The 13,006-nt window shown below is 38.1% G+C and overlaps 1 protein-coding gene across 1 annotated transcript in view; it reads left to right on the forward strand.

The window, feature by feature from the left end:
- Positions 1-13,006, forward strand: part of Nbas (neuroblastoma amplified sequence) — a gene marked incomplete at its 5' end in the record, with an annotated part of 269,116 nt that overhangs the window by 50,941 nt on the left and 205,169 nt on the right. The window contains 2 exon segments of the mRNA XM_017802479.1: positions 4,328-4,440; positions 11,741-11,854. Coding sequence (XP_017657968.1) covers positions 4,328-4,440; positions 11,741-11,854 — 227 coding nt within the window.

Consider the following 13,006-nt stretch of genomic DNA (forward strand, 5'->3'; position numbering starts at 1 on the left):
AAAAGAGTACACGAAGTTGTTAGAAAAAAGTGATGGGGAGATATGGGAGGTGTTGGAGGGGAGGGAGTGGGCATGATTTTGCTACCACTCCATCAATGTCATATGCTGTGCTGGTCACTGATGGGATTATTAGGCCTTGAAGCTGGTGTTGGAGTATGGATTGATGTTCTCCTTTAGCACCTTGCATAGTGCTTTCCAAAACTATGAGAGCTAGCCTTCAGGGAAGTGGCTTCCAGGTCAGTTCCAACTCCAAGTCCTGAGTCCGCAATATATTCTATCTTCAACAATAAAATCTCCAATTCAAGGGCTGTGACAATAGCTTGTGTAATTTTGAGAGACTCTTGGACCACCCTGACCAACTACTCAATGGAAGGTTTCTCCTGTCTGGTACTGTTTCTTGTTTTGTAGCCTTTAGCTATACCCACGGACTCATGGAGAGATATTGTTATGTGTAGTTTGTCATTAGGTTGTTGGAGTACTATGATTCTCTCTGTTTTTTTACACTAGCTAGGCATTATTTATCTCTCTTCTCTTTCTCCCTGTCTAAACCTGCCATCATGGCTTCCCCATTTAAAGCATCCCATTTTCCACTGGTCACATACAGACATTGTCTGTGAATTACCGAAGTCTAAGTGGCAGATTACAATGCAACCTCTGCACACCTAAAGGTTATGGAATATAGAGTAAAGGGTAAAGAGAACAGTAGTGAATATCTCAGTTCTCATTAATGAAGATCCCGCATGTAACAGAGGGCCAGGAAAACAAAAGGTCACAAATGGTCAGAGCGTAGAGATTAAGAGTCTGCAGAATGCTGGTCCTTGGACAGGACTCCTATATTAAACTTCACTCACCTAGGTCTCAGGTACCATTATGGAAGAAGGTACAGAAAGATTTTAAGAGCCAGGGAGGAGATGCATGATCATAGGGAAATAGAGTCCTACAGCTCCTGGGACCCTGCTCATATAAACCTATGGCAAAGGTGTCAGCATGCACCTTTGCAAACTCACCTGGAAAAAAACCCAGCATAGAACTGGGGAAATGAAGAGCTGAACCCAGTCTTAGCTGGAGAAATATTGACAACTGATTACTGCTGGGTGAGGAAGAACTGATCTTTCTAAAGCAAGGGACTCTAGATAGACTGACTAGACCTCAGTAAATGAAATTGTACTGAGGGATGTCTGGGGACACTAACTTGACACAATAATCTTTAACACAAATGACAGAATGTATGGGGTGGGTCTATGGGAGGCTGCCAGTTGGGAAGGGGGTGCAAAGATGATCAAGATTAATTGAGATGTTCTGTGTGAAATACACAATAATTCAATAAAAAAAGAGAAACCTGTGAGTCTCAACAGTATTTGCCTAATGGACACCTCCACTTTGTGTCTATCTTTTTGAAACCTATTTCTAGCCGTTCAGTATTTTTATTTTGGAGGTATACATCTTTTGATTCTTAGGGGCTTTTTTTTTCCTCAAAGAATATTTTGGGGCTGGGAGATTGGTTAGTCAGTAAAATAGGTGCCATGCATGCCTGAGTACCTGAGTTTGGATCCCTAGCACCTGTGACCCATGTCTGTAACCCCAGTGCTGGGTGGTGCAGGAAGACAGATTTCTGGAACTCTCTGGCCAGCCAGACTAGGTGAATCAGTGGGTTCTAACCTTTATGAGAGAGTCTGTCTCAAAAGAAAATGTAAAGAACAATTGAGAAAGACAGCTGATACCAACTTCTGGTCTCCATATGTGCATGTGTGTCTACATACACATGTACACACACATGAGAAATTACATATACAAACCACAGACACAGACACACAAGGATAATTGTTTAGTCTTGCTTGCCTTAAATAGTTTAAATTCATTGCCTAGTTTTTGTTATATATCTTTACAACTGAAATTTCTGATTTTTTTATTTTTTAAAGACTTATTTTATTGTGTATGTACATATCTGTGTGCGTGCCTGTGGAGTCTAGAAGAGGGCATCATATCTTTTGTAGCTGGAATTCAGGGCAGTTCTGAACTATTCTTTATGGGTGCTGGGAACCAAAGTCCTCTGCAAGAGCTGTAAGGATTCTTAATTGCTGAGCCATCTCTTCACCTCCTAATTTTTCTTTTATTTTGTCTTTTGTGTTATCCTTTGAAAATCTAATTCCTGTAATTTTTACTAATTTGATGTTTTTCTTTTTTTTCATTAAAACTTCAAGCTGATTTGAAAGTGATTTTGAGGTAATAATTGTGGTTTTCATCAACATTCATTTTGCCCCTAAATGAACTTTAACCCTAGTAATGCTGAGAAAGCATCCTTTTTGTCCCCTCAGTGATACTTGTGTCAGAAGCAGTTTTTTTTTTCCTCAAACTGTTATTGAACTTCGCAGAGTTCTTTAAAGGAGTTAGTAAATCCTTTTCTTTTCTCCCCAGGGATACTATTTTTATTTCAAATGATGAAAATATCAGATAAATAGCCTTTGAAACTTGGAGTTGTGTTTGACCTGATTCTTTTTGGCAGGTGTTTCTCAGATGATTTGTGAAACCTCCTTCTGTATTCCTCTTCACTGCTTTCCTTTCTCTCCCACAAGGATGCACTTCAATTTTGAAAACTTCCCATATGTATATAGTGTAGTACTGAACTAATTCTGGCCTATGAGCCCAGAGGTGTCTCTGTTTACCCTGGTATCTAGTACAGAAAATAGCTTATGCATTCATTTGAAGTATTTTTTATTGACTAACTTTTTGTTGAGAAAGTAATAAACATCCAAAAAATACAAAAGGACATGAATTGATAGTTCCCCCTCTTCTGGTTTCCCTAACTTTATACTTCAGCTATTTTAAAAATTAGTTTCTTGTGTGTGTCTCCAAAATAATTCATGAAATGTTACCCTCTTTTTTTCTCTTTTAAATCAAAATAAAATTATTATTTTTATTTTATGTGTATGATTATATTGCCTGCATCTGTGTAAGTGCACTCGTGTTGTGTAGTGCCCATGGAAGTCAAAAGAGGGCTTCAAATCTCCTGGAACTGGAGTTAGGATGGTTCTTAGCAGCCAGGTGGGTGCTGGGAATCAAACCTGGGTTCTCTGCCAGAGCAGCCAATGCTCTGAGACATCTTTCTAGCTCTGTTTCCTTCTTTCTTAAATAAGTCTTTACTGTGGATACATTTCTGTATTGCTTTTCATCTTATGTTCTGTATTGAATATTTTTCTACCTTTGCATATTCAGATGTTTCATTATTTTTTCCATAGTTATAGAGTGTTCATTTATTTTTTTTATAGAATTTAATTAGCTTCCTAGTTTTCTAAAATTAAAAAAAAGAATCAACCTGGTTATAGGCATGTATGAGACTTTGTATAAGATAAATTTCCATTTTGGAATTCCTTGGTTTTGGCTAGAATCACAAAGAGTTATAGTCCTTACACTTGAGTCAATAGAATGTGTGAGTGCCTACTGAGTTAAATCTCATAGTTGTACAGGATCACACTAGGTCTGTACTTAGTCATACCCATGCCATACCGAGGCCCAGATTCTTTAATCTGGTGATACCTGATGTCAGCCCTTGGTGTTAAGCCCTTGGTGGCTAAATGTTCTTATTAGGTACCTTTCAAAGATTTATTCCTTAAAGAAAACTTATTAATGTGCGTTTTTCCTGAATTAAAAAAGAAAAAAGGTTAAAATATGGCCCAGTACCAGACATAAGATGGGAGGATCATATGAGCCTAGGAGTTGTAGAGCATCAGATGCAACATAGGCAGGCACAGTCTCAAAAGAAACAAAAAAGACTGTATAGGTACCACACATTCTTATAGTAGCACATCGTTTTCTTTTGTAATTTATCTCAGTACTTTATTACCAACTGATTCTTCTCTTCTGTCAGAATAAAATGTTTTGTGTGCCATTTCTTAATGGATACCAAATTGAGACCAATTCAAGACATTCCGCTTTCCCTAAAAGGGAAATGAGAAATGATCTGAATTCTGTCTCTAAAACAGTCTTTTCTGATAAAATCATTGCCTCTGTACTCATCAGTAAAAATGTCACTAGAGTGAAGCTGCCACTGCTGTTGGACCTGGTACAGTTGCGAACTATTGGTGCCACTGCTGTCAAATCACCTCACCTCTCTGAGCTTCAGTTTTGGCTGCTTACTTAAAAAGCAAAAGTTGACATTTGCTTCTCTCATGGGCTTTCTGTGAGGATTAAGATAGCAAAGTGTTTAGCAGACTATCTGGAAGCGGTAGATGCTTGATAAATGTGTGCTGGAGCTCCTCTTGTCCAACAGAAAGGTAGCTAGGATAAATACACGTTGCTGCTTTTTAAAAAGTAGTCTGATTTCTTGTAGGTGCTGTTTACAGCTGATAACAGATAGGCCTGCTGCCATTCAGGAAGAGCTGGACCTTATCCAGGCCCTTGGTTATCTTGAAGAATTTGGGGTGAAGATCTTGCCTTTGCAAGGTGAGTCCTCTGCTTAGTATCACATTATTGTTAACTTATTTTGTGCAAATTAGTGTTACTTTTTCCTTTTATTAGAGCTGAAGAGTAACTTTGCTTATTTAAGTTCATTAACAATAGATTCTATTCCCTTTTCTAGGATTTTGCTATGGAATTTTAAATGAAAATATTTTGCCATGAAATTACTGAACTTGCTATATTTAACACACTGGCCTCCATCTCACAGAGAGAGATCTGTCTTCCTCTGCCTACCCAGTGCTAGGATTAAAGACATGTACCACCATTTCTAGAAAAATTACTTCTTTTTCATTGATAGTAAAACCTTTAAAGAAGTAACATTAGTAACAGAGCAATAAAGCTATTAGATAAAATAATAGCAATAAAGCTATTGGATAAAAATAAAAAGGAGCTACCAGGAACTTTATGGATGAGAGTTTCAGATTTATATCTGTTTTGGCATAAAACTTACATCTGTATTTTCCTTAATTTTATAGATTATTAACTAGGTATTAATAATAGGTTTTTGGGCCCCAATTTATGCTTCACGTAGAAGTAGTGATAGTAAGTTCTCATTTAGAATTTAATTCCCAATGATGTTTTCATATTGCTGAGTCCTTTTGCCTTAATGTAAAGACATGTTGGTACCATCCAAACAGGCCTCTGGTCACACAGTTGTTTCTCAAATACTTTCTGCTGTGTATTACAGCATTCTAGACCTTATCTGACCTTATCTGACTAGTGGGGTGTCAATTTTCAGTTCTCTCAAACCTAAGACTCCAGTTCTCTGAAGGAAGAGGATGGTTGTCTTATTATCATTATGCTGGACTTTCATCTGTCTTCTGTTATTGCCATCCTTATCTCTAGAAATGGTTGGAACTTGAGATGGAAGAAATATAATTGAGTTCCTTTTCTCTCTCTTTCTCTCTCTCTCTCCCTCACTCTCTCTTACTGTCTCTGTCCCTCTGTCTCTGTCTCTCTCTTCTCTGTCTCTCTCTCTGTCTCTCTCTCTCCCCGCCTGTGTGTAAGTGTATTAGCTACTTTTCTGTTGCTGTGATAAAACACCATGACCAAGGTCATTTATACAACAAAGGGTTTATTTGGACATACTGTTCCAGAGGAATGAGAGTCCATCATGGTGGGGAGGCATGGCAGTAGAGATGCCCAGAGCAGAAAACCGAAAGCTCACATTCACAGGAAGCAGAGAGAACAACTGGAAGTAGGGCAAGCTATGGACTTTTGTTTTTTGAGACAGGGTTTCCCTGTAGCTCCAGCTGGCCTGGAACTCACTGTGTAGACCAGGCTGGACTTGAACTCATAGAGATCCACCTGCCTCTGCCTCCCAAATGCTGGGATTAAAGGCATATGCCACCGTGCCCAGCTAAGCTGTGAACTCTTAAAGCCTGTTTCCACTTCCTCCAAGTAGGCCACACCTCCTATAGTTCCATGACCCTCCCTAAACAGTGCTGCCAGTTGACCAAGTTTTCAAATACTTCAGACCTTCAGACTGTGGGGGGCACTTCTAATTTAAACCACCGCATATTACTCTCTGGCCCCCATAGGATTGTGGATGCATCATAATACACAGTACATTTAGTCCAGCTTGAAAAGTTTCCATAGTCTTTAATACTCTCAACAATGTTTAAAAGTTCAAAATTTCTGCTGAGATTTAAGGCACTCTTTTAATTGTAACCCCTGTAAAATCAAAATGCAAATTATATACTTCCAACATAGAAGAGTGAGGAGGAATATAGTGAGGAAATACAAGACTGAAACAAGATGAAAAACCTGTTACTCCATGTCCAATACCTGGGACTTTAGTTTCAAAAGGCTTACTTAGATGGCTCTGTTCCTACAGCTTTACTGCCTACAACATACTCCTGGGCTGGTTCCACTCCCTCTATGCAGCTCTCCCTGGCAGATGTCTCAGGACTCTGGCGTCTGCAGCATCTTGGGGTTTCTATAGCAACCCAGGCTTTACCTTCACAGTTTCATACAATGACTTCTCAGGGCCTTCTTTATATGGGGACTCCTCTATAACATGCTCCCTGCCCACAGTGACTCTGAAACCACAGAGGAATAATCAACAACTTCCTCACTCTTGCATCTTTTATACCTCTGAAGCCAGTACCACACAGAGGATACTACCAACTTCAGCTGCCAGCTTAGGATGGACCTTGCCCCCCTTGTGTCACACTTGTAGCTGCTTTTGTATATTGTGGTTTTCTAGGAGCAGTAAATCCCTTAGGTTTTTCTCCTTCTACTAGTTAGAGGCTTAGCTGGATGGGGTCTTGCGCTCAAGGGCACTCTTTCCATTGTTACAATGAAGTGCAGGAGACCTCTCCATAATGTCATTAATCTCCTTATCAATTATAGCCTGTCTTCCAGGATATACCTTGGCTGCAACATTAAGTGCATTCCCAGTGTTCTCTTTCTCTCTAAACTACTTTTTGTATTTCTTTATGCCCCACTTGCTCTTTTTTATTATACACTTGCCTAAAATTCTAAGGTAATAATCCAAGCTATAGATTAAACATTAGGCTGTCTTGAAATTTCTTCTGCCAAAGGCATTAGTTCATTATTTTTTAATTTAACCCAAGGCACGTTCTTAGTGCTCTGACAGAAGGCAGCTAGATGTTTTTATCAAAATAACACAGGAGTGACCTCTAGCCCAGTTGCTGGTTAAGTTCTTGCTTTTCTCTGGAACTCTGTTGCTCTCAGCACTATTTTTTTCCAGACTCCTGTTAGAATAGCTTGTTCTCTGCTCATAGTATTCAACTGCTTTTTCTAGTCCAAACTTCCAAAGTTTTCAACATTTCTTCAGAAAACAAGGTGGTCAGGTTCTTCTCCAGAATACCCACTCGTGGTATCACTTCTGCAGTAGTTACTTTTTTTGTTGCTGTGGTAAAATACCATGTCCAAGGCAACTTATAGAATGGTGGGTTTCTTTGGGGTTATAGTTCCAAAGGGATAAGAGTTCATTATAGTGGCGAGACATGGCAGAACAGGTAGGTGCCCAGAGCAGAAAGTTGAGAGGTAAACAGGAAGCAGGCATCTGGACATGGATCAAGGCTGTGAACTCAGTCCCAAGTGACATACTTCCTCTAGCAAAGCCACGCTTCTCAAAGGTTTGCTGATTGTTCCCAAAACAGTGCCACCAACTGACCAAGTGTTCAAATATTTGAGCCTATGCAGGACACTTCTCTTTCAAACTAGCATAGTAAGTTTCCTCAACAGTTGATTCTGACTTTTTAAAAACAAACAAACAAAAAATCATACAACAACCAAAGCCACTGAAACCTCCTAGTACCTTCAGATAATGATGATCTAGTTCCTTGTGTCTTTGTCCACTGTAGTTTTAGATGGAATAGGAGTCAGTGGAGACATCTCAGAGTTTTCTATGTGTTTCCATTGTGGCATTTTGGTTTTGCTCAAAATTAAAGTTCTGCATTTCAGAAAAATTACTGTACTTGAAAGAGGTAGGTTACCCTGAATGTTATTGATTAGAAATCATTATTATGCATTTGTAAATATCCTATAGCACCTTCAGCATGTAAGATAATTATTAAATAATAAGCAATTTATTCAGTTGTACCATTAATCTAACTTTTGAACTCAAAGCTTCTTAATAATATTGTGAAAATTAATCAAAGTTACTAAAAGCATATTAACTAGTTCCCCCAAACAATTTTTACAATTTTCAGCTAAGGAAGAGTCTGGAAAATAGTCATTTCCTTTATTTTTATTAGGATAAATACTTCGCAACTTTGATATGTGTGTTTTGTTTGTGTTTCTGTATGTGTGTGTGCTTGTGTGTACTTTAGCTACCTAAATAATTTGAGCTGATCTAGAATACAAAATGTGTCTTGTGGTCTCTCATGCTATGGAATTTTAGAATATTAAACTGAATTTTGATTACCTATGGTTAACGGTTAGCAATATATTTGCTAGCAATATTTGTCTATAACTGCTTAGTTTTAATATCAATAATCAAACCTCTAGCTTCTTGTTCCTTCTGGGAAGCTTTCTGAGTGAAGGGTGGATCTTCATTGTCGTACTGTCTGGATGGCTTTCCAGCATATTGTGTTGATTGGCACTTACCTGTGAGAATGACTGGCAGAAAGCTTCTGGATGCAGAGAAGGAACATGACCCTCCTGTCCTGTTAGCTGTCTTCATCCTACAGCTTGGGTGCCTCACTATTAATACTGCATAGTGTTATTTGATATTTAGAAGCGTATGCTCCAGATATTAAAGCCAGTGTCCATAGTTATCTCATTGCTTTGTTTTGAAGACTTTTCCTATACTCCATGTGTTGCTGTGTCTTTCCAGATGGAGACTAGTGTACTAATTAAATTATGATTAAGTTGTTGGAAAGCAAGAAGATCAGTAAGATGCAAAAGTTATTCCCTTATATATGAATCTTCTGTGGTATTTGTGTGTCTGTATATATCTGAATGCTTTTTGTTTGAGACCTCTATCCTTACCTGTGTTTTATAATTATTTTATAATAATAATGTGTTTTAAAAATTGAGCTATACTTGTAAAAATGTACAGGGTGAAGAGGTATCTTCAGTTATTAAAAGATATATACATGCATATTTTCAGGTCTGTTAACTCTACTGTGTATTGAAATTTTTGAGTCTAGCATCTCATCTATGGGGAAGCAAAAGTCTAAATGTATTTAACTGAAAAGTCATGTTTTGAAATATAATTAATCATTTCCTAAGATCATCAATAAAAGAAAACTAGTGTATTGATTGAATAGCATTTCAGAAAGTAGACTCCTATTCTCTTAATTTTTTCAACATATCTAACTATTATCATTGTGCATTAACGTATCAAGGAGAAAAAGAACCAAACAAGTGTTCCATCAAATGGAAGTTTGGAGGAAATACTGATCTATTGCTTTTCCACTTTGATTCTGAGCTCGAAAGAGGGTGGTAATAGTAAGGAAGTCAGCCTATGAGAGTCGCTAAACCTGGAGCTCCTATTAGAATATAGTGACTCCTTAACAAACCTGTAGAAGGTCATCTTTGATGTGCATAGAAGGATAATGTCTATGGCAAGTCTTTTTTAAAAAATCAAATTAGGAACATGAATAAGTACCTGCTTCCTAGTCATTAGATTAATGAATCTTGGGAGAAAACAATTAACTAGCACATATTGAGGGAAGAGTCCACATTTTTATTTATTATTTATTTTTAATATTTTATTTATGTGTGTGAGTATATTGCCTGCATGTATGTAAGTGCACCCACATTGTGCAATACCCATGGAGATCAGAAGAAGGCGTCACATCCCCTGGAACTGGAGTTACAGATGGTTGTTAGCTGCCTTGTGAGTGCTGGGAACAAAAACCAGGTTCTATGTGAGAGCAACCAGTGCTTTTAATCACTGAGCCACCTCTCCTTTCCTGAGCCCACAATTAAAAAAAAAATTAATTTTATGTTTAGGAATGTTTTACCTATGTTGTAAGTATGTGTGTCACATGCATGTCTGGTGCCCGTGGAGGCCAGAAGAGCTGTTGGATATCCTGAAGTTCTAGTTACAGGCAGTTGTGAGCTGCCATATGAGTGTTGGGAACTGAGCTGGGATCCTGTGCAAGAGCAGCAAGTGCTGTTACCAAATGAGCAGTCTCTCCAGCCCTAAGCCCACATTTTTTTTTTTAAGTCAAGAAGAGTTTGAAATTTTTGGCTACACTGTGCTATAATGGAAGATGGAAAGTCTCAATGGGACAGTTCACAGGCTTGCTTTCTGCTTATGGAACTTCTACTGTGGTCACCCTCTAATCTATGCCATGAGACATGCCATTCCTACGAGAGGAAAATATTAGTGGAATCCTGTAAGGTGGCTTTTGCTCTCACATGGCACATTGTTTCCACTGCCACTCATTGCCCTTAGAAATCATAGGGCCAAGCCTAATGTTAGTGAGGTGGGCATTTGGGATGTAAAATGATTGGCACAGATAATTGGAAGCATTAGTGGAATTTGTAGAAGTTATACTCAGATGTAGAATTGACTGTAGTGATTGTGGATGAACCTAACCCATATCAACATTTGTCTTATATTGTATATAAGTACCTTAACAGGATGATTATATCAACAGATATATAACTAACGATCTGCTTTAAAATACCTAAACTTCAGAAAGTATACGCTAAAACATTGAGGTGTAAAGGGACATGTTTATAATTTTTTATAAAATAATTCAAAAAAGTATGTGTGTGTCTGTGTGTGTGTGCATGCATGTGCACACACCTATAGAGATGGAAAAGTGGGAGGCTTTACATGTATGATTGCATATACATGTATATGAAGAAATTATTAATAATTGACTAATTATAATAATAATGTAAAAATAAAAATTACATTCCAAAGAAAAATCACCATGTCTTCATCGTCCTAGGACTTGTATTCCCTCTTAACCAACAACCTAGAAGAAATTTTAACAGCTCAGAATATATAAGGATTTGCTGTGGATTTAGGAATGAATAAAGATGAAAACCACAGACAAAATTTATGGACTTCAGTTGAATTTAGGAGTTTTCTGAACTCAGTTCCTTCCCTTGAGGATAAGTCCCTGCACTGTTTGGTTACTATTCATAATATAAAGCAGTGCCTGAGACTTAGTTGATTTGCATTTTATGTTAAGGGCTGTTAACAGTTGTCATAGTTGTTACCAGCCAGTTTCCAAAGGCAGTGCCTTGCTTCCTGACAGCTCTAATCTAAAGAAGCACCACTTACTCCTAGAACATACTTGATGCCCTTTGACTTTTTTCCTTTAAGTGTTCTTTTCTTTATGATATAAATTGTTTGATCAGATGTGTTTTATTTTCCTAAGTGCTAGTGTAAGTTAGGGGATTGGGCTTACCCTTGAGATTAGAACAGTGTGCTCTTAGAGGACTCCTTCCTGCCATTCAACCCAGGATGATGTGAAGTTAGAAAGTGGATAGTTGAAGCCAAGTACAGTGGTACATGCCTGTAAACGCAGCAGTCAGGAGGGCAAGCAGGAGGATTGCTGTACAACAGGAGGGCATTCAGAGCTGTATAATGAGATCCTGTGTGTGTGTGTGTGTGTGTGTGTGTGTGTGTGTGTGTGTGTGTATGTGTGTGTGTGTGCCACATGGACTGCCTTTGGGGAGATGAGGTCTTACTATATTGCACAGGTTTCTACCACAGAAATATTGAGATCTCAGAGATGTGCCACTGCACTCAGTCTGAGGTTAACAATTTCATTTTGGTGGCATTCATAACATCTCTTTTGTGATGTCCCCAATTAATAATTCTTTACTGTCTGTTTTATAGTACGCTTGTGTTCTGATCGGATCAGCCTTATGAAAGAGTGTATTTCCCAGACTCCCACATGCTACAAGCAATCTGCCAAACTTCTAGGCCTTGCTGAGTTGCTGAGGGTTGCAGGTAAGTCTTTTTTTTTGGGGGGGGGCATCATTTTGAGACCTGGTCTCCCTGGTCTCCCTGGAGCCCCAGGTGGCCTAGAACTTACTATGTAGACTAGGCTGGCCCTGATCTCAGAGAGCTCTGTCTGCCTCTGCCTCCTAAGTGCTGGGATTAAAGGCATGTGCTATGATGCCTGGGTCCAGGTAAGTTTTTTGAATGCTAAACTACTGATTTAAGTTTCTGTGCCATCCTGAACATTGAGCTGTGTGAGCATCAGAATATATGCTTATAAGTGTCAGAGAGCATCTTTTGAGACAGGATAAGTGTTTTCTAGGAAGATTGGCATGTTATGAAAGTATGTATTATATTGAATTCCTGGGAGAATTAGCTGCCCTTGAAATGAAGCTGGCTTACTCAGAATGTGTGGTTGTGAGATCAGGTAGAAGTCAGTGTTACAATTCAAACCAGAAAGGTCCAATATGAAGCTGGCTAGCCTTACCCAGTGCATGGTCATTATCCAGATTTAGTTTGATATTTCTTAAAAAAAATTTAGAACATTTTGTGTACTTTTTGGCAAAGTTTCAAACATTTATTTCATTTTCTCATAAATGGTTGTGGTATTGATCATCTTCCCATCTTAAAAAACAATATCATGCACACAGCAAGAGCTCTGTAAATATGCATTGCACAGATAAGTGAATAAATAGTCAACATATATGTGCTTAACAAAAAAACAATAAAAAAGAAATTCAGGATGATAGAAGTGAAGTGTCTTCTCAGTGCAGTGAAAAATAGACTGACTTTGAAAGGAAAATCTGACCATACATTTCATGTTCCATTAACCATGGTGTCCTTCCTGCCAGACTATTTTACTGCTTGTTTTGTATTTTTTTTTTAATGTAACAAAAAATTTAATATTTTTTTTTGAGACAGGGTCTCCTGATAGCCATAGCTGGCTTGGAACTTGTTATGCAGACCAGGCTGGCCTCAATATCAGAGATCCCCGCCTCTGCTTCCCAAGTGCTAGGATTAAAGGTGTGTGCCCACCAAGCCCGACTTTAATAACATTTAAAAGGTTGTATTTTTTTTATTTTAATCTATTTAATTTTTTTAAATTTATTTTAATTAAAAGAAGCATTTCATTACAACAGCATTAACCTATTCAATAACATT

Source organism: Nannospalax galili, unplaced genomic scaffold (genome assembly GCF_000622305.1).
Source record: "Nannospalax galili isolate Female #2095 unplaced genomic scaffold, S.galili_v1.0 scaffold100, whole genome shotgun sequence".
NCBI lineage: Eukaryota > Metazoa > Chordata > Mammalia > Rodentia > Spalacidae > Nannospalax > Nannospalax galili.